This window comes from Bos grunniens, chromosome 2 (genome assembly GCF_055505025.1).
Source record: "Bos grunniens cultivar Pamir isolate PY7600 chromosome 2, Bosgru_T2T1.0, whole genome shotgun sequence".
Lineage (NCBI taxonomy): Eukaryota > Metazoa > Chordata > Mammalia > Artiodactyla > Bovidae > Bos > Bos grunniens.
Window position 1 is genome coordinate 129,714,697 of NC_141166.1, and position 23,522 is coordinate 129,738,218.

At 38.7% G+C, this 23,522-nt stretch overlaps 1 protein-coding gene across 1 annotated transcript in view; it reads right to left on the reverse strand.

Annotated features, from left to right (window-relative positions):
- Window positions 1–23,522, reverse strand: part of COL5A2 (collagen type V alpha 2 chain) — a 159,872-nt gene that overhangs the window by 79,226 nt on the left and 57,124 nt on the right. The window contains exon 2 of the mRNA XM_086361692.1: window positions 171–395. Within this exon, the coding sequence (XP_086217818.1) occupies window positions 171–395 (225 nt within the window). The remainder of the gene's footprint in view (window positions 1–170; window positions 396–23,522) is intronic.

Here is a 23,522-nt window from a genome sequence, read left to right on the forward strand (position 1 = left end):
TTCTTTTCATTACTGTTAGATTAAAGTGGGTGAGTAAAATTATTACACCAAAGACTACTGAATAGCAGCTTAATTATTCTCTTAGGTTGCTGAATTATGAGAGCAAAAAACACTGTAACTATAAAGATAAGTCACTGGACAAATTCTGAGTTGGCCTTATGCCTTCTTACCAAAGTTGGTATTGCCACCTCCAGTTGTATGTGGACAGACAGGACAGCATTCCCCAGGGGGAGTTACGGGGTCAGCACACTCAAGCACATCCTGGCACTGAATCTTGTCACAAAGAATGGCGCCATTGTCACAGACACAGATCTGGCAAGGGGCAGGTTTCCAAATGTCCCTGTTTAAGTACATCTGACCATTCTGGGTGCAGGCTATTTCTTCACCATATCCTTCTAGAATAAGAAGAAAAAAAAAAGAGGTTAGTGATCTGAAATTTCAGAATCTGGGAAATATTTAGGAAAGTAAATCATCTTGTGGGTTCTAAAATCGCTGGGCTAAGTGGTAACCTCCTAAGGAGCCAAACACAAATGGGCTTACTTCATTAGTATTTAAAGACAAACATGTAATTCACAATTAAATTATCGTGAAACTTATATTGTGGCATGATGGGGGCAGGGAAAGTGATCCAAAGTATACTAAATCAGTTCAGTTCAGTCGCTCAGTCGTGTCCAACTCTTTGCGACCCCATGAATCGCAGCACGCCAGGCCTCCCTGTCCATCACCAACTCCCGGAGTTCACCCAGACTCACGTCCATCAAGTCCGTGATGCCATCCAGCCATCACATCCTCTGTCGTCCCCTTCTCCTCCTGCCCCCAATCCCTCCCAGCATCAGAATCTTCTCCAATGAGTCAACTCTTCCCATAAGGTGGCCAAAGTACTGGAGTTTCAGCTTTAGCATCATTCCTTCCAAAGAAATCCCAGGGCTGATCTCCTTCGGAATGGACTGGTTGGATCTCCTTGCAGTCCAAGGGACTCTCAAGAGTCTTATCAGAGTGCTTCCCAAAATCATTTTTGAAGATACAAATAATCAAACAATGTAAGATCATGTTTGAGGGATAAAAGTAAACCATTTGAAAAGAGGGTGAAAAGAATAGTTCTAAAAAGAATACATAATTTCAGTGTTTGGTGAACCCTATGTGACTTGAAACTGACTTGGAACTTTCCATTAGTAAATCCCACAACAGAAGACAATAAGTATTCATGTATCATGAAGAAAAACTTATATTCATTTTAAACATTAAGATAAAAAAAGCTAATGGTGACCCATTCATGGAGTGGATTTCCGCTAAACATCTGAAAGTAGTTTCCTAAACTGTAGTGGAAATGAAATTAATGCCAATGCATTAATTATCTTTCTATCAAAATTAACTAAGTCAGGACCAAGACAACATGGTAAGCTATTACATAATATCTGCCAAATACTTTTTATTTTAGATAAAAATTTAATGCATACTTGGAAATATATATGCAGTTTTATATACATAGCAATTCTGTTATACATTTACTATAAAATAAACACATACGTCTTTAACATTGTGATTCACAAGAAACAAACTATAGTATTTTAAAACACAATGTGGATCATAAATCCTTGCTTAATTCATTTCCAACTACTTAAATTCAAAGCTCCTTTTTAAAGCCCAAAAGTCCTCCCAGTCCCTTCCTCCCAAAGGAATCAATACAACTTGATCCTTTTGCCTGGCACTGCATTTCCTTTCCTCAACTCCAACTCCACTAGCTCACTATCACATTTGCTACCTCTCCCCCCACAATTCTTCTCTGACTAACCTCTAAAAGTAAACTTTCTTTATCCAATTGATATGCTTTATAGAACGCTTTAAAGAACTCATTCATCCATCCATCCATTGATTCATTCATTTTGTATTATAAGCAAGGTAATTAAACATTTACTAAAGTGGAATCTTTAGGCAAAAATGACTGCTTTCATAAGGTTTATCACAATTAGTATTTATTTATTTATTTTTACTTGTTTATTTTCTTATTTCCACCACCAGGCAATATGAAAGTGAGAACTAGTGTATCTTGTTCATCATGGTATTTCTAAAGCTTAACATCATATCTTGCATAGAATCAATATTCAACAAGTACTTGTTCAATGGATGGACATGAATGAATGAGTGAATCTAAATTATGGTTCACTAAATTGTACCACTATTTTACAAAAATAACACTAAAAATTTTTAAATGCATTTACAATAAGTTTTTGAAATATAGTTACATTTAGTAACATTTATATGTCTTTCACAATAAATATAGTCAAATGCTAATATAGAACTACAGACAAAAATGATTTCAGTTTAAAGAGACATTAGTCTAAATATCCATCTTCATAACTTCAGAAAGTTTTTCTTGGATAACATTCTTCTCACTGCTGTATGGAATACTTTGCCTCACATATTTAGTCTCTCATCACAGATGTTTGGTAAATGGAAAATTGTTTTCAAAGCATGGTACCACATCCTGGCTTTTGTACTATTCATAAGAAAAGCACAAAATTTCTAATCTGTCTAATCTTCACCAAAAGATGTTTATCACATACTATGTAGTTCATTAGTAAAATAAAATTGGCTCTGTCTATCCAGTGTTACGTGAGTCTGAGTGAACTCTGGGAGTTGGTGATGGACAGGGAGGCCTGGCATGCTGCGATTCATGGGGTCGCAAAGAGTCAGACACGACTGAGCGACTGAACTGAACTGATCCAGTGTTACTATAGGCATGCTCAAGGAAGGAGAAAATAAATATCTAGCTTTAACATGCTTTTCTACGGAACTATTTTGAAAACATAAGAAAACAGTACTTCAAAAAAGCAGTGCTACTTGTAGATGAAAAGTCACTTTGAAACAATGCAGTTCCAAGGTGAATGTTTCCATAAAACACAATTTCCATAGAAATGGATTCACACCCATAGTCCATTGAGCTATTCCATTAAGTACCAAAAAATACTTTTGTTCATTAAGTTTTATGATTAAGACAGAAATATCTAATCACAAGGACTAAGTGCCATTGGCTGAAAATGAGATACACCCCAAGTTCAATTGGCTTGCTTCTCCCTTGCCACGCCCTGGGAGGCAAAAGTGTTCACATATATTTACAGAGAGCTAAGTGGGCCTAGGACTGCATATGCAAAACATTTAAAGCATTCTGCTCTCAAAAATAAATACTATCATTGTGAAGTGGATCTCAATTTCACTGATGAAACAATTATAAATGGGGAAACAGAGAATATGGAAAACAAACAACAAGACGACATACAATGATGTTGTCGATTAAGTATCATTAAAATGTGTGAGAGCCTCTTCAGGGGTGGGCTATCCTGCGCTCTGTGTCTCCTTCAGGGTTGGGATAAAAAGACACACTCTTTCAGACTTGTGTTAACTCATAGGTCAGTTTCTTCCTGAAAGCTTAAAACAGTTTCCACCTCAATCCAACAGACAAAGAAGTGGGCCACTATCTTACTTACTCTCTTTTTTTTTTCTTTTTTTTTTAAATTTTATTTTATTTTTAAACTTTACATAATTGTATTAGTTTTGCCAAATATCAAAATGAATCCATCACAGGTATACATGTGCTCCCCATCCTGAACCCTCCTCCCTCCCCATACCATCCCTCTGGGTCGTCCCAGTGCACTAGCCCCAAGCATCCAGTATCGTGCATTGAACCTGGACTGGCACCTCATTTCATACATGATATTTTACATGTTTCAATGCCATTCTCCCAAATCTTCCCACCCTCTCCGTCTCCCACAGATTCCATAAGACTGTTCCATACATCAGCGTCACTTTTGCTGTCTCGTACACAGGGTTATTGTTAGCATCTTTCTAAATTCCATATATATGCGTTAGTATACTGTATTGGTGTTTTTTCTTACTTACTTTAAATGACAACGTTAAAAGTTAGTTTTATACTCTGAGTCATCACTGGTCCGTTTCCCCCTGAGGGTTTATACTTAAATTTAGGATGATGTGGAAAGTTAGTTGGAATGCTTTTAAATGGCAAAGAGATGAAAAACCACATTTGCTGCTAAACCCTGCCTTCTCTTCCCCCGCACAGAATCCATGCTCATCCCAGACGGCACAAAAACTCAGTGAACTCTCATTGTTCGTGTCTGAATGAAAGACGTGTACAAAGAAACGCTGGGCGGAAAATACAGGGCGGCTTGCAGTTCTCAGGTTTGTTCATGGTAGTTGTGTGCCTTATGATTAGGTTGTCTTTTCTGTCTTCTACATAGATGTTTATTTAAATGAAAAGAAAAGTAAAATAGAGGAAGCAAAATTGCAGCCAATTTGCAGTGAAGTAGTCATGACATAATTATTTTATGAATGACAATATTATTAAAAATAACTAAGAATTTTTATATGACATTCTGAGAGGGTCAATACCATCCTCCTGATTCCTCTATAGAAATCATAACATTAATGTAAGCTGACATTAGCCTTTACTGAAGGCCCAGAAGTTTAAAAATCATTTCTTATAAAATCTGAAAAAGACCTCCAAAACCAAAGAACTTTGACACTTGCATTTTTTTCTCCATTTATATTTTTTTAACTTTTCTATAATTGAGGAGGACTGATAGATACCTGATTGTGTTGCCATTATTTTGTAATCTCTTATGGTGTTGTAACTTTCAGAAATTTCATCTCCCAAGCTACATGTTTCTTTCACTCTTATCAAATGTTCCAACAAACTGAACCAATCCATTGCAAAATCATGGTTACAAACATCTTGGCACTGATCTCTTAAGAGAGAAGAGATATATTTTATCTGACCATGTTTTGTTTGAAAGTAACTCAGTTGTTCTGTGTTTCTCAAACATCCTCATAGATTTGTCTTCTCATAAACTTTAGGTGCTTTGGAATTTGGTTGTAAGAATTCAGTTCTTAATCACTAGATGGCAGGCCAAATCCACCATCTTATTATAATAAATAATTAAAAACTCAGCCATCAGAATTGCTGTTTGACAACTATGAGCCACACCCTATGGCTACATTTCTTTATAATTATACTTGTGCAAAAAAGTGTGAATACAAATGGCCTTATTGAAACCTTTGACTGTTCAGGAGAGATGTGATTTTATTTTTAATATTAAATTATTGGGCTTTACCTAAAAATTTTGAAAAATATACAAAATAAACCTTCCTTAAGCCTATGCTGGACATTCTGTAGACATTAACTAAAGAACTTTCTTGAAGAAATAATATGCTCAGCTATCACAGAAATTTTAAATCTTTTATTCAAAGAAGTGTTTGTTCAGATCATTGTATCTCACTAGACTGTGAGTTCCTTGGGAGCCAGACATGTATTCATCTCGGTAATCTTCATACCCAATGTTACATAATCAGGATGTGTACTATGGACCTCTATTTTGAATGAAAGGGAAATGGGTCACTTGGTGGTTCTTGCGAAGTGTACCCCTGACATCTAGACTTCTGTGTGACCAGAAAGGAAGAAGTCCATGTCAGTCATGGCAGCTCTTATTTTGAAACAAAAAAATTTTAAGTTAATAGCAATCCTTCAGCCTTCCTGGGCTTCCCTGGTGGCTCAGACAGTAAAGAATTCGCCTGAAAAGAGACCCGGTTCAGTCCCTGGTTGGGAAGGATCCCCTGGAGAAGGGAATGGCAACCCACTCCAGTATTCTTGCATGCAGCATTCCATGGACAGAGGAGCCTCATGTGCTACAGTCCATGGGATGGCAAAGAGTCAGATGTGACTGACTAACACACACAGCCTTCCTGGCCCACTTGGTCTAGGTCCCTTTGGAGATTATGAAAGTCTGAGCTGACATTATTTAAAGTTTCTCTAATTGCAAAAGTTTTTGCAGGGTTAGAATCGTGGCAGAGTCAGCTGGTGCCCCTCTGAAGTGGGCAGAGAATGCTTTACGGGACAAAGAGGATGCAGGAGGGCAGCCCCTCTGGTCCCTGTGGACCAAACCACAGATGCTACCTTTACCAATGTACAGCAGAGCTCCAGCTGCTGGACTCAGTTCTGGAGAATCTTCCAAGGAAATTCCTCCCTTCCTTCTGCTCTCAGGCACTGTTTATCACCACGAGAGACAAAGAGGTTAGAGTATTGAGTCCTTCCTTTAGACCCTTCTGACTCAGTGCCAAGAGTTCTGCACCGATCATCTCTCTTTCTCTGTCTGACCCCTCACATTTAAAAAATTAGATTCATATGAGGCCGCCAGAGATAGCTGAGGGGGACGTGTCACATACTTTGACAATACTTTTCCACCTCAGCCTCAAGGTCTGAGTGGGTGGATAGGTGAGTAAGAAGCAGACCTGTAAAGTTTTGCATCTTTTGTTTCTTCAATCCACTTATAGATTTTTACTTTCCAATAAACCATCTGAATTTAAATCTCTTTTTAGGATGATTACACAAATTATTACCTTCTTGTGTCCTCTATTTTTTTTTTAACAATTGGATAAAGTTACCTCTCAATGATTATTTAAGCTGAGTTGAATTTCTCTTCTACCAAGATAACATACTTAATATTCTAAAGCAACATGCTGCTGCCGCTGCTGCTAAGTCACTTCAGTCATGTCTGACTCTGCGCAACCCCATAGACGGCAGCCCACCAGGCTCCCCTGTCCCTGGGATTCTCCAGGCAAGAACACTGGAGTGGGTTGCCATTTCCTTCTCCAAAAGCAACATAGTAACAATCAATTATGAAAACTTATCTTGAAATTTGAGAAAGTAAAAAGAAGACAACTAATATATAGTATTTCAGTGACACAGAAGTACAGATAAAATGAGATTAGACAAACTGTACAAAAGTAGTTAGTTTCTTCAATACAGTCATGAAAGTTTTCTGTCTCATATCCAAGGGCTTTTCAGTTAGCTAGTAAAGCTGCTGTTTTTCCTTTACTTAAAATGGAAAAAATACAAAGGAAACTTTTATATTGGGTACTACTTAACTTTCCATGTATCACTGGGAAATCTAAATAACTGTGGCCAAACTGTGAAACTAAAACTGCACATAATGCACATGCAATGCTCATCTATGGTTTTGTCTGGAAAACCAACTTTCAGTCTGTTAATCCATTTGACATAGATTTTTTCCTCCAAACAGAAGGCTCAATAATGAAGAGCTGTAAAAACTCCACCAAAAGAATTGAGCCTACTAGAAATGTTAGTAGTAATATCTCTAGCAAACTCTAGTCCTTCTCAAATATTATATTAATCCTAAGTGAATAATTAAGTACCATCTGTGCCATGCAAAATGTGTCTGCCTGCCTAAATGCATGAAAGGTTTTGAATTGCGTTGGATGAAGTCTGGGTACTTAATCTAGCCCCAGCAATGACATTGCTTAAAATAAAGAAGAGAATCAAAAATCTGCCTAGCCATTTCTCTCTTCAAACGGGTACAATCATGAGTTTTAGGTAGTCACGGAGATAAATTTATCTCCCGAGACTCTGGTCATGGAGTATCTGGAGATAAGTAAGTAGCAAATCCTGAGCAGTGGATAGTACCCACATTTCAGATTTCCTTCATTTCCTTTGCTTTTAGCTCAAATGTGACTTTCTCCATAAAGCTACCCTGACCACCTTACAAAAAATTGAAAACTACCACACACAAACCCATGTCTCTCTCCATCTAACAATTCCTGCTCTATTTTTCTTTAATGTGGTATTTAGCACTTTTGAACCTACTATATTATTGTATTTTTGTCTATTTTTTGCCTCCTTGTGATTTATAGCTCTGCAAGGACAGGTATCATTTATTCTGATTTGTCCATTGATATAACAACAAAGGTCCGTCTAGTCAAGGTTATGGTTTTCCCAGTGGTCATGTATGGATGTGAGAGTTGGACTGTGAAGAAGGCTGAGCACCAAAGAATTGATGCCTTTGAACTGTGGTGTTGGAGAAGACTCTAGAGAGTTCCTTGGGCTGCAAGGAGATCCAACCAGTCCATTCTGAAGGAGATCAGCCTTGGGATTTCTTTGGAAAGAATGATGCTAAAGCTGAAACTCCAGTACTTTGGCCACCTCATGCAAAGAGTTGACTCATTGGAGAAGACTCTGATGCTGGGAGGGATTGGGGGCAAGAGGAGAAGGGGACGACAGAGGATGAGACGGCTGGATGGCATCACAGACTCGATGGACGTGAGTCTGGGTGAACTCCGGGAGTTGGTGATGGACAAGGAGGACTGGCGTGCTGTGATTCATGGGGTCACAGAGAATCGGACACGAATGAGCGACTGAACTGAACTGAACTGATATCCTGATATAGCCTGGTGTTTTAGAATAGTAGTCAGGATCATAGTATATGCTATTAAATATCTGTTGAATTAATTTTTAATTATTATTTAGTTATTTATTATTTAGTTTATTATTTATTTATTTATTTATTAGTTACTTGTTTTAGCCACTTTAGGTGGTAGAGTTGTCTTATAATTGTAGAGTTATTGTATGACTAAAAAGAGTTATTGTTATATTATAAGAGAATATCTAGTATGATATGTTCAGAAGAGTATAAAATTAAATATTATATATAATAAGACTTAAAATTAAGTCAACTCTGTATCTTATTATTTCTTTGCAGGTGCATTTTGCCTTCTTTTCTTATCTTTTCTCATGTAGAAGAATATTAAGGCTTCTGGAGAAAATCTAGACATCACTGTACTCAGTTTATTCCTTCTAATTCATTCTTTATTGGATTATTCTTTATTCACTGCCCTCACTCTAACTAAACTGAACTTGTTCTTACAGTGAACTAAACATTCCACAGTTCTCAATGGTTCTTTAACCACATTCATTTTACTACCAATGATTCTAAAGTATTTTGAAGTGTCTAAAGTAAACCTCCCAGCATCAGGGTCTTTTCCAATGAGTCAACTCCTCGTATGAGGCAGCCAAAGTACTGGAGTTTCAGCCTCAGCATCAGTTCTTCCAATGAACACCCAGGACTGGTCTCTTTTAGGAGGGACTGGTTGGATCTATTTGCAGTCCAAGGGACTCTTAAGAGTCTTCTCCAGCACCACATTTCAAAAGCATCAATTCTTCGGCACTCAGCTTTCTTCACAGTCCAACTCTCACATCCATACATGACCACTGGAAAAACCATAGCCTTGACTAGACGGACCTTTGTTGGCAAAGTAATGTCTCTGCTTTTGAATATGCTATCAAGCATCACTATGAACAAAGCTAGTGGGGGTGATGGAATTCCAGTTGAGCTATTCCAAATCCTGAAAGATGATGCTGTGAAAGTGCTGCACTCAATATGCCAGCAAATTTGGAAAACTCAGCAGTGGCCACAGGACTGGAAAAGGTCAGTTTTCATTCCAATCCCAAAGAAAGGCAATGCCAAATAATGCTCAAACTACCGCACAATTGCACTCATCTCACACGCTAGTAAAGTAATGCTCAAAATTCTCCAAGCCAGGCTTCAGCAATATGTGAACCGTGAACTTCCTGATGTTCAAGCTGGTTTTAGAAAAGTCAGAGGAACCAGAGATCAAGTTGCCAACATCTGCTGGATCATAGAAAAAACAAGAGAGTTCCAGAAAAACATATATTTTTGCTTTATTGACTATGCTAAAGCCTTTGACTGTGTGGATCACAAGAAACTGTGGACAATTCTGAAAGAGATGGGAATACCAGACCACCTGATCTGCCTCTTGAGAAATGTGTATGCAGGTCAGGAAGCAACAGTTAGAACTGGACATGGAACAACAGGCTGGTTCCAAATAGGAAAAGGAGTTCATCAAGGCTGTATATTGTCACCCTGTTTATTTAACTTATATGCAGAGTACATCATGAGAAACGCTGGACTGGAAGAAAAACAAGCTGGAATCAAGATTGCTGGGAGAAATCTCAATAACCTCAGATATGCAGATGACACCACCCTTACGGCAGAAAGTGAAGAGGAACTCAAAAGCCTCTTGATGAAAGTGAAAGTGGAGAGTGAAAAAATTGGCTTAAAGATCAACATTCAGAAAACGAAGATCATGGCATCCGGTCCCACCACTTCATGGGAAATAGATGGGGAAACAGTGGAAACAGTGTCAGACTTTATTTTTCTGGGCTCCAAAATCACTACAGATGGTGATTGCAGCCATGAAATTAAAAGATGCTTACTCCTTGGAAGGAAAGTTATGACCAACCTAGATAGCATATTCAAAAGCAGAGACATTACTTTGTCAACAAAGGTCCGTCTAGTCAAGGCTATGGTTTCTCCTGTGGTCATGTATGGATGTGAGAGTTGGACTGTGAAGAAGGCTGAACACCGAAGAATTGATGCTTTTGAACTGTGGTGTTGGAGAAGACTCTTGAGAGTCCCTTGGACTGCAAGGAGATCCAACCAGTCCCTTCTGAAGGAGATCAGCCCTGGGATTTCTTTGGAAGGAATGATGCTAAAGCTGAAACTCTAGTACTTTGGCCACCTCATGCAAAGAGTTGACTCATTGGAAAAGACTCTGATGCTGGGAGGGATTGGGGGCAGGAGGAGAAGGGGACAACAGAGGATGAGATGGCTGGATGGCATCACGGACTCGATGGACGTGAGTCTCAGTGAACTCCAGGAGTTGGTGATGGACAGGGAGGCCTGGCGTGCTGTGATTCATGGGGTCACAAAGAGTCGGACATGACTGAGCGACTGATCTGATCTGATCTAGGTTGGTCATAACTTTCCTTCCAAGGAGTAAGCGTATTTTAATTTCATGGCTGCAATCACCATCTGCAGTGATTTTAAAGCCCAAAAAAATAAAGTCAGCCACTGTGTCCACTGTTTCCCCATCTATTTCCCATGAAGTGGTGGGACCAGATGACATGATCTTCGTTTTCTGAATGTTAAGCTTTAAGCCAACTTTTTCACTCTCCTTTCACTTTCATCAAGAGTCTTTTTGGGGGGCAGGAGGAGAAAGGGATGACAGAGGATGAGATGGTTGGATGGCATCACTGACTCGATGCACATGAGTTTGGGTGAACTCCGGGAGTTGGTGATGGACAGGGAGGCCTGGTGTGCTGCAATTCATGGGGTCGCAAAGAGTTGGACACGACTGAGCGACTGAACTGAACTGAAAGTGAAACTGAAGGAGCTATCTCTTTGTGTACTATTATCTCTGGAGCTCACTTTTGGAGCTCATTTCTAGTGTTTTCATTCTGAAGACATAATTTCTATGTTTATCCATGTGAGTATATCTAGAGACCTGAACTAGTATCCATAATACCCACTTTTGTCCAGATCTACCCTTGGCTCAGATGGTAAAGAATCTGCCTGCAATGAAGAAGACCTGGGTTCGATATCCGAGGATCAAGGAAAAGAATGCAACCCACTCTAATATTCTTGCCTGGAGAATTCCATGGACAGAGGAGCCTGGCACACTACTGCTGCTGCTGCTAAGTCACTTCAGTCATGTCCAACTCTGTGCGACCCCATAGACGGCAGCCCACCAGGCTCCCCCATCCCTGGGATTCTCCAGGCAAGAACACTGGAGTGGGTTGCCCTTTCTTTCTCCAATGCATGAAAGTGAAAAGTGAAAGTGAAGTCACTTAGTCGTGTCTGACTCTTCTCGACTCCATGGACTGCAGCCTACCAGGCTCCTCTGTCCATGGGATTTTCCAGGCAAGAGTACTGGAATGGGGTGCCGTCGCCTTCTCCATGGGGTCGCAAAGAGTTGTACATGACTGAGCGACTATCACTATCACCAAGACTTAATTTATGTCTATTTTGTAGCTATTAAAAATTAGAAGGTAATTTCTCTGAAGAACAGTAATGAAATGGATTTTACCCTTCTTTCTGGTATTCCCTTACCATCATTTCAGAATATAAATCTATCTCTTTAATTTAATGTTCAGCTTACCTACTATAATGCACATTCATGACTGTCTAGTAGTCACCTTATTTAAGGGTCAAGCCTCAACATCAGTCTCAACAGAGGACAAATGCTCCAGGAATATTCAGGAACAGAAAGAGAAGTTGTGGCCTTTCCTGGGAAGTTTTCTTAATAACTTTCTAGATGTACAACAAAGTTATTCATTGTAAAATTTCTGCGCTTGTAGGGAAAACAATAGACAAGAAAAGCAAAGATAGAAGGTGCAGGAAGAAGAGGAGGAGGAGGAGAAGCAGAGGGAGAGGGAAGGAGGCTGAGAAGACCAACAAGCAAGATAACCATTTCTTCTCTGACAAACTTTTACTACATAGAGAAGGAAGATCAATTTCAAATTTCTTTAGCAAAATGCAGAACTAAACCAGTGATATTTCATTATCCTATGTTTGGATAAGAAAAAAAAAATTTTTTAATGGAATCTAGGAATTTGACCTGTAAAGCCATGTGCTTCTGAGAAGTTATTATCCTAAATAACTAAATGTTAGTCTCTCAGTCGTGTCCAACTCTTTGGAACCCCGTGGACTGTAGCCCACCAGGCCCTTCTGTCCATGGAGTTCTCCAGGCAAGAATACTGGAGTGGGTTACCATTTCCTTCTCCAAATAAGTAAATAAGTAGAGAAGAAATTAAAATACCCTTATGTAGAGAAAATGTGAACAGGGACAAGTTTTATTGCAATTTCAAAAGCTTTAAACTATTAATAATTATTCAATACTATTCATTTTAGTTTTAGATTACAATTTTTTAAATTTCTCTTTATTTCATATTTTAGTTTCTTAAAACATGATGACTATAAAAAGTATATTGAGGAAAGGAACACATATTATTTTCTTAAAACATCTGTTGAAAGATTTAGAATTTTCAAAATAATTTTTATTATTTGTTCAATCCCAAATAGCTATGGAACACATTTTTGGGCTAATGCAGTGGGTTAGCAGATGTTGAGATCAGAGGACAAGAATGTAAAACATTTGCTAATGTGGAGGGTAAGACTTAGGTTGAACAAAAAGATTAAATAGGCTGTTTGTTAAAGGAAAATGTGCCTCAGTTTCTCTACTCATTAATGTATAGGAAAAGATAAAATATGATCCTTCACTTTCAGGTGGGATGAAATATACTAGGATATGACAAATAAAGGAAGAAAGAACAATGCTGTTGCTGCTGCTGCTAAGTCGCTTCATTCGTGTCCGACTCTGTGCGACCCCAGAGACGGCAGCCCACCAGGCTCCCCCGTCCCTGGGATTCTCCAGGCAAGAACACTGGAGTGGGTTGCCATTTCCTTCTCCAATTGTCTCTTAGTTTGAACATTTAGAATTTCACATGCTAGTAAGTTTATGCTCAAAATCCTTGAAGCTAGGCTTCAGCAGTATGTGAACTGAGAACTTCCAGATGTACAGCTAGATTTATAAAAGGCAGAGGAAACAAGATCAATTTGCCAACATTCGTTGGATCACAGAAAAAGCAAGGAAATTCTATAAAAACATCTACTTCTGCTTCATTGATGATATGAAAGCCTTTGACTGTGTGGATCACAACAAACTATGGGACACTCTTAAAGAGATGGGAATACTAGAGCACTGAATCGGTCTCCTGAGAAACCTGCATATGGGTAAAGAAGCAACAGTTAGAACATGGAACAACTGACTGGTTCAAAACTGCAAAAGGAATATGACAAGGCTGTATATCATCACCTTGTGTTTTTAACTTCTATGCAGAATACATTATGTGAAATGCTAGGCTGGATGAACTAGAAGCTAGAATCAAGATTTCCAGGAGAAATATAAACAACCTCAAATATGCAGATGATGCCACTCTAATGGTAGAAAGCAAAGAGGAACTAAAGAGCCTCTTGATCAGGGTGAAAGAGAAGAGTGAAAAAGTTGGTTTAAAACTCAACATTCAAAAATAAATAAATAAAACTCAACATTCAAGAAACCAAGATAAGGCATCTGGTCCTATCACTTTATGGCAAATGGATGGGGAAACAATGGAAACAGTGACAGACTTTATTTTCTTGGGCTCCAAAATCACTGCAGATGGTGACTGCAGCCATATAAATTAAAAGACACTTGCTCCTTGGAAGGAAAGCTATGCCCAACTTAGCTTATTAAAAAGCAGAGACATCACTTTGCCAACAAATGTCCATCTAGTCAAGGCTATGGTTTTTCCAGTAGTCATGTATGGATGTGAGAGCTGGACCATAAAGAAGCCTGAGCACTGAAGAATTAACACTTTTAAATTGTGGTGCTGAAGAAAACTCTTGAGAGTCCCTTGGACTGCAAGGAGATCAAACCAATCAATCCTAAAGGAAATCACTCCTGAATATTCACTGGAAAGACTGATGCTGAAGCTCCAATACTTTGGCCACATGATGCAAAGAGAAAGATTTCATTGGAAAAGATCCTTATGCTGGGAAAGATTGAGGGCAGAAGGAGGAGGCAACAGAGAATGAGATGGTTGTATCACAGATTCAGTGGACATGAGTTTGAGCAAACTCCATTAGATAGTGAAGGACAGAGAAGCCTGGCATGCTGCAGTCCATGGGGCTGCATAGAGTCAGACAAGACTTAGCGACTGAACAACACCAATGATAAATAAATTTGCCATAAAAATCAAATTGCTGCTGAAAATTAATCCAAATAAGTTAATCCAAAAATGAATGGAGGCACTATTTAACCCATTTAGTCAACATATATTTATCTAGAAAGTTTTACTGAATACTTGTCTAGTACCACAACACAGTTTAAGTCGTAGGATGAGACATTTGGAGTCCAGCTTCCTTGCCAAAAACAATCAAAATATATAGAAGCTGAAAAAGGTAATGAAACTTTCTTGTAGGAGACAAAGTAAGTTTGCTCCAATGTATATTTCAAGAATTCATTTTGGAAAATTTGCATACACATTGAAATTTTTATAAACTTAATTCTACTTTCTCATTAACCTATATGAGCCCCAGGCCCTTCTGAATTACCATTTCATATCCTGGAAATCTTCCCCTGTGTGTTGGAGAGACCTCTGCCTAATGCTATTTATTTCAATTAACTAGAATTCTCAGGAATAACAACCTGAAGGATTCCTAGGATCCCAAACAAAAACAAACTTCAATCATTTGGGAGAAAAAATTAAATTTATAAAAGCAGACTTCAAGTAAGCTAGGAATAAAAGGAATGCAGAATTCCAAAAGGCATTAATTTGCGAGTAGATTGATCATGTATTAGCTGTCCTTCAAAGTCCTGTTTGGTAAGAACACGTATTTCAAACTCTAGGACAGTCTAAATGCATATCAGTGAGAGAGTGGAAAGCCACAATTTACACCATCCAATGAGCCCCCGCAGTACATCTGCTCCTCTGTGCGTGTTTCAGGCTTCCTTGGCTGTTTTAGTCATCCAATAGCTTTGACATTAAGATAGCTTTAAATTATAAAGTAAACGCACTGACTCTTGAAACAAACATCAGAATAGCATAATATATGCATTTTGATAATAGAGTTTATTTATTTAACAAATATTTATTATCTGTCTGTTATTTTGCCAAACACTGGGAATACAAAGATAAGGTAACACATTCCTTCCCATCTTGAAGAAGCTCACAGACTTGTTAGGGAATCACTCCAGCAATGGACTAGTAGGACATAGTTCTTTAACTATAAAGCTAGATGCAAAGCCAGGTTGTTGTGGGGATATTTAAGAGGGGCACTTCATCTAGGCTAGAGGCCTGATAAGTCAAAAGCTTCCTATAAATGTCCTTATTTCCTTTAATTTAATACTTTTAAGGTATTTTTAAAGGGCCAAAACTAGTATCCAAAATGGTTTCTTCCAAAAATTCACTTCCAAGCTGTATAATATTGTCACTCCTGGCTCACTTACTGGCGTGTAACTCCTTCTTTCTGCCAACTGGCTGGGATGGGTCTGAAGGAGCACGGGCACTTCCTCTCACTCATTTCTTCCTATTTTCATTTCTTTGGCATCTGTTCTCCTGTCTGAGAGTCAAACAACAGCACTCTTGTTTCTAAACCCCCCGACGCCTTTAGGTGGGTGCCTAAGAGGGGAGCAGGGACGCGGCTCATCAGTGGATGGAGCTGGCCAACAGTGCAGAAGCCAGGACAGCGGCGCAAGCGGCACAGGAGCAATCAGTTGCCACCAATGACTAAGTCTGGCAACGCTGTGATGAAATATAAATGTATTTTTCCAGGTCCAGTTCTACAGCCATTTGGAAATTCAGCACAACTGAATTAAAATACCATTCCTCAAAACTAGATACAGAATTCTAGATTATGCTCCCTTGACACTTTAGGAAGTCAAAAATTGTATTGTATAACGTTTAGCTTGAAAGACAAGGAGCTTCATCCATGGATGCCAGTTTATGATTTAGAAAACAGTGAGAAATAAGATATTAAATATCTGTACTAGAAACTCACTTTTTATATTTTATACCCAGCAAATCCACTCAAATCCATTTTCTTACATACTTACATTAGATAAGTATATATCAAGAGTCTATGTTTGACCATATCCCAGAGAGTTACAAAAGTAAAAGACAGATATCCTACTCCAGAAAAACTTTTATTTGAGTAAATAAGAAGGAGGTTTATAAATATTCTTTACATTTCCAGGGGACACTCTGCCTATAAGTGATAAGGAATGGTCTAGTGAGAGGGTGTCACTTGTTCTGAACCAAGGCCCTGACTTCAGTACCACTGAGAAGCTCTAAAGTGGTTGTCTTCTGTGGGATCATAGTAGGGGATGTGATAAAACTGGGACTCTTAATTCTAAAGGAGATGATAAGATATTAAAATAAGAAAGGTCAGATGGCAGTCCTTAATTGTCAAAAAAAAAAAGTGGGTTTAATGTAATGAACTGCAAGTTTGAAATATTAGCAAGTACAGCCTGACTTCCAGAGAGTTGTGAAGAGAATGAATAAAATAACTGTCCCTGCCCCAGGTTTAAGGTAGATGGGCAGAGAGCAAGAGTATTTCTCAATCTGTACGATTAAAGGGTTTCCTAGTTGGTACTAGTGGTAAAGAACCTGCCAGGCAATGCAGGAGACATAAGAGATGTGAGTTTGATCCCTGGGTTGGGAAGATCCCATGGAGAAGGGCATGGTAACCAACTCCAATATTCATGCCTGGAGAATCCCATGGTGGACAGAGGAGCCTGACGGACTATGGTCCATAGGGTCTCGAAGAGCATGACGTAACTGAAGCAATTTAGCTGCTGCTGCTAAATCACTTCAGTCGTGTCTGACTCTGTGCGACCCCATAGATGGCAGCCCACCAGGCTCCCCCGTCCCTGGGATTCTCCAGGCAAGAACACTGGAGTGGGTTGCCATTTCCTTCTCCAATGCATGAAAGTGAAAAGTGAAAGTGAAGTCGCTCAGTCGTGTCCGACCCTCAGCGACACCATGGACTGTAGCCTTCCAGGCTCCTCCATCCATGGGATTTTCCAGGCAAGAGTACTGGAGTGGGGTGCCATTGCCTTCTCCATTACTAAGGACTATCAAAACATAAATTGTCTTCTATCCAGTTATTTCTCCAATGACCACAATTAGTCAAGAAAGCTCATTGTATATTCTAGGTTTGAGAAGTTATGGGTAAGAAATCTAAAATGATGAGATCAGGATGAGCTGAAATTATCTGAGGAGGGTGAATAAAAGTGGGGTCTAAAGTAGGTCTTGAAAAATGCAAACTCTGAGACAGTGGAGGTAAGGAAGATTGCCTGGAAGGGGAGCTGCTGCTGCTAAGTCGCTTCAGTCATGTCCGACTCTGTATGACCCCATAGACGGCAGCCACCAGGCTCCCCCATCCCTGGGATTCTCCAGGCAAGAACACTGGAGTGGGTTGCCATTTCCTTCTCCAATGCATGAAAGTGAAAAGTGAAAGTGAAGTCATTCAATCATGTCTGACTCTTTGCGACCCCATGGACTGTAGCCTACCAGGCTCCTCCATCCATGAGATTTTCCAGGCAAGAGTACTGGGGAAGGGGAGCAGGAACCACCTAAAAGAGGCGTGGAGAGGAGGGCAAACATGTCATATTAGTAGGAAAAGAGAGGGGATGTGAATTCTTGGTGTGAGCAACGCTTTTTTCCTCTAGGAAGGTTTTCTTGACTTAACCCTTTCCCACAGGCTTCTCTGTGTTCTGATTTTATCTTATCCACACACCTGGCAAAATACCTGCAACAATCTATTGTTTGTTTGCAGGTAAACACTACCAGGCGATACATTTCATCAGGGAGAACACATTTAATTTCTCTCTGCATTGTGAATGTAGAACAGTGTCTGACACATACAACATGTCTGACTCTTTGTGACCCTATGGACTGTAGCCCCCAGGTTCCTCTGTCCATGGGGATTTTCCAGGCAAAGATACTGGAGTGGGTTGCCATGCCCTCCTCCAGGGGATCTTCCCATCCCAGGGACGGAACCCAGGTCTCCCACATTGCAGGCGGATTCTTCACCAACTGAGCTATGAGGGAAGCCTAAGAATACTGGAGTGGGTAACCTGTCCCTTCTCCAGGGGATCTTCCCAACCCAAGAATTGAACTGGAGTCTCCTGCATTGCAGGAAGATTCTTTACCAACTGAGCTACCAGGAAAGCCCAACAACATGTCCAATAAATGTTTATTGAATAAATGAGTAAGTGAATAAACAGAAGAAGGTATAAGTAACTTTCAGGAATATTAATCTAACAACAGGATTGAAGATGAAAGCAAATTAGACTAAAGGCCAGTAGTTTAAAATATTATACTGTAGTTAGGAGAAATAGTCATTCTGGGAATAAGAGGGGTAAATCCACAGGACACAAGATAGAAAATATGTAGAGTGTGATTAACTATGGATAGGATAAGATATTAGAAAAACTAGAAAATAACTTTCAAGGTTAATAATAACATCAGGAAAGAATGGAGGAATTAACATCTATTGGATACAGTTGTGGATTAAATGTGTCTACCCGGAAGGTATGTTGAACTTTCTTGGAAATAAGTCTTTAGAAGATGTAGTTAATTAAGTTGAGGATGAACTAGAATAGAGTTAGTCCTTAATCCAACATGACTGGTGTCCTCATAAAGAGAGGAGAATAGAGCACACAGAGAAACACAGACACACGTGATAGAAGCAGAGGGACTAAAGTGCAGCAGCTGCAAACCAGGGAAAATCCAAGATTGCCAAGGCCAGATCCCAGGAAGAGGCAAACAAGGTTAATCTTCAGGTTTCTGAGAGATCATGGCCCCGCCGATGCCTTGATTTGGACTAAAGCCTCCAGAACTGTGAGACAATACATTTCTGTTGTTTCAAGCCACTCAGTGTGTTATACTTTGCTATACAGCTGCTGCTGCTGCTGCTGCTGCTGCTGCTGCTAAGTCGCTTCAGTCGTGTCCAACTCTGTGCGACCCCATAGACGGCAGCCCACCAGGCTCCCCGATCCCTGGGATTATCCAAGCAAGAACACTGGAGTGGGTTGCCCTTTCCTTCTCCAATGCATGAAAGTGAAAAGTGAAAGTGAAGTCGTGTCGAACTCTAGTCCTGGAAAACTAATACAGATAACTGTAGAAAAGGAAGATGGCCTTGACATTGAATGAAATGAAAGTTTTGGATAGATACATAAATTTGATTGGAAAAAACTATAAACCCTGTATAAGTCATATTTGGATGAATATTAAGGAATAACAATGAAGTATAAATATTAGTAGCTACTATTTATTCCATTGTAAGAGCTATGCTAAATTCCTATGTACATTTCATATTTAATCCTTAAACCACCCTGGTAGAGGCTTGGAGTCAATCAGGATTACAAAATTAGTGAGTAGCAGAGCCAGTATTTGAGCAACTACATCCTCCTAACTACAACATTCTAAATTAGACTGCTACCTTAGAGAGTACATAAAAGAAAGACCAAGACCAAGTGAAGTTGCTCAGTCATGTCCAACTCTGCAACCCCATGGACTGTAGCCTACCATGCTCCTCCATCCATGGGATTTTCCAGGCAAGAGTACTGGAGTGGATTGCCATTTCCTTCTCCAGAGGACATTCCCGACCCAGGGATCTAACCCGGGTCCCCTGCATTGAAGGCAGACGCTTTACCATCTGAGCCACAAGGGAGGTCCTACAAGAAAAACAATATTGTATCTATAGAACCTAAACTTCACACTCTAACTGTATATTTTGAATATTGAGAATAATAACCTGACAATCCATATGAAGGATGATGAGCAAGAGGAGTCTGGACTGACTTGAGAGAAAAATTTAAAAGAGTAAAACACTCTTAGAGATAAGGACAGGGAGAGGGAGTGTTGTGTGTTTTTTAATGAATTTGTTATCAAAGGGAAGTAAATGAAACATACTAAGAATATGGACTCCATTTTTTTCTTTCTGTTCAGCTCCCAACTCTAAATGGTCAATATTTCATTTCCTGATGCTATGCCTGTGCAGCGACCAAATGTTACCATTCTAATATCCTGTGAAATTTCCCCTAGCTTTCCTGAGGCTTCACAGGATATTGATGGGGAAAACTAGCTCCATGACACAAATACGCTCTCAGACATTTTGATGAGCATAGGTAGTTAATGACTGCATACCAACTATTATTCAGTTCTTTTTCAGATTGGCTTACAGAGCACAGGAAATGAAAATTTCCCCCAGAAAATTCAGCTTTCATTGCATAAAAGTGATTTTCCTCACAGCAAACAATATACTTTATTCTATTTACTTTATTTAAGCTAAAAAGGATGCTGAAAAAGCCATTGGGGGAAATTCAACATTAAAAAATACAATTTAAAAGCAAACCATCAAACACCTGCTTCTTAAATTACATCATATTCAGTTCATTTCCTTTCATTTTCCTGAAGTCTGAACTAGTCTTTACAAAAGTTAACTATTTTCTTTTTTTTAACATTTAATCTTCTCTTAAGAGCTTTGAAAATAGAAATTTCCTCAAAGAACCAATCTACAACTTCAAGTTTTTCCTGTTTAATTAACTATCAGTTCAGTCACAATCTATTTGACTGGCAATCATGATTAGAAATAAGAGAAAATAATGGAATAGATGTGATTGCACATTTTGCTTTATGTTAAAGAAAAGAGGGAATGTGAGCTAATAAAAATGTAAACTTAATCTAACAGGAAATAATTGGGTTAATCTGGATATTCTTATGATATTATGGAACAGCAGTGATTAAGATTTATTTAATGGAAATTTTTGGCTAAATATCAAATATAAAGACTGATGGGATTTATCATGAGTTCAGTCAAACTTTTCATGACTGGATCACATTATCAAATAAGACAATTAGACGAAAATGTGGGCTATATATAAAAACAAACAAATGAACAAAGAAACAAAAACCCTTACAGTATATCTCCACCAATAGAAATCTCCCTGGAGTTAGAGATTCAACCACAGGAGAATCAGGTCATTCTCAGCATCTAAACTGCCAAACAGAATAGATTGAGAGGCATTATGTCATGCCTGTAAACCTTTACAAATGACTTTTCTTAGAGGTAGGAATTCTAAGGCAAAGACAAAATCATTCTCTATATTCACACCAAACTGTATGTCCTGTATAGCATAATTTACGCATTCAACATTATTGTACTACATCTCATGAAATTAAAGTCTTTTCACTTCATAGGCTCCCAAGTTTTGAGTCCTTAAACTGTCCCTTGAATAAGTGAAGAGTTTATCCAGAACTTAAAGGAATATGAAATATGCAGAGATATACCTCTCTCAGCCATGACTTTCTGCTATTTTATGCCAGCCCATGTATGACAGATTACAAACTCCATTATATAGAGTGTTCTACAGATGTCAGAAATTTAAAAATTAATTCTTAAGAACTAGATTATACTTAAAATTATTGGGGGTTAATTTAACTCAACAATCATTAAGTTTTTCAATCTTAAGACTGAAACAATTTAAAATATCAGTAAAGGAAAAAAGCCCATGTGACAATAAGGTAAAAAATGTATATTGTCTAATAAGCAATATATGTGGATTCTTTACATGGTGGTATTTATTGTGATAGAAAGACACTATGGAAAATTTCCCTCAGTCATGATCATTAACACCAAGTTACTATTTTAAAATATTGTCAATACTTAGGAATTATTTAATAATCAAGAGTATTTCTCTTCCTTATAACATTTATAAAATTGTATTTCTTTCCATGTTGCCAAACAAGGAAGAATTTCAAGAAAAGTGATATAACACTTAGAGCACATCAAGTGGAACATTCTGCAGAATTTCTTTAAAGGAAAGAGGAAATAAGCTCTTTGGCAGTTATACTAAGACATCAAAAAGTCCTAAAACTCAGGAGGAATAACTTATGTGTCTTAGTGAAATAAGTAAATAAAATAATGTTAATCAAATCTTATTTCCCCTATGAAGTAACATTGTAATAAAAATGCATTCTAAACCAACAACAGCAATGACAAAAATGATCATATTTAATTAAATGAAACATATGCAACCAAATGTGCTACAAAGGGGCTTTGGGCAGAGTGAAACAACTAATTAGAGTCTCCAAAGAAATATCCACAAAAACACTCCAAGGAATGCTAAGTCCGTGAGGAGAGGTAATATGGCCTTTATCCTGCCAACAAATATCGAGCACTTACTATATGCCGTTTCTCTACCAGGTACTAGAGCTGGACAAAACAAAATATGCCATCCTAATTCCAAATAGCAACAGCCCAATGAGGAAGACAGGCAGATAATCAAGCAATTAAAGTATGTAATAATAAGTACCTTGATAGAAATAAATACAGAATGCTAAGGGCCTACCAGGTGGTTTACTGGTAAAAAATCTGGCTGCCAATGCAGGAGATGTGGGTTTGATCCCTGGGTCAGGAAGATCCCCTGAAGGAAGAAATGGTGACCCACTCCAGTGCTCTTACATAGAAAATTCCATGGACAGAGGAGCCTGGCAGGCTGCATACAGTCCATGGGGTTGCAAAGAGTTGGATGCCACTAAACACAGCACAGTTAATGCCAAAATACTTGAGCTACCTGCCCACAGCAATATACCAGCATTTAATGTAATCACAGTTAATTATATGACATTTTGACAAGAGGCTTTTAAAGTTGTCACAGTATATTTTGTGATTTCAGCCAATATGATCCATAACTTGCCACTTATGTTTCTAAAAAGTAAGTGGTATTGAGCCTACAGGGTTGGGAGGCAAACCTCAGTGTCATCTTTCAGAGCCATTTAAAGTTTCGGGTTATTTTTATGTCCACAGTTTATGATTTTTTATTTCTTTCTTCAGTCAAAGTTTTCACCCAAAATGATTCCTATAAAAACTATATATTTTTGTGATTTTAAATGCTGTAAATGCCCAAATTTAATTTCAGTCTTGGCTTTAAGTTGGTACAGTAGAATCTACTCAAAAGAATTTTTTTGAAATACCAGTTCCTAGAATCTACCTCTTATGATTCTAATTTTGTTTTGCAACTGGAAATCTCTATTTCTGCAAATGCTTCTCTGTATTTTGATGCCAGATTTGGGACACTGCTGTCATCACAATGAGCTTCCCTGGTAGCTCAGCTGGTAAAGAATCCATCTGCAATGCAGGAGACCCAGTTCAATTCCTGAGTCAGGAAGATCCCCTGGAGGAGGGCATGGCAACCCACTCCAGTATTATTGCTTGGAGAATCCCCATGGACAGAGGAGCCTGGCGGGC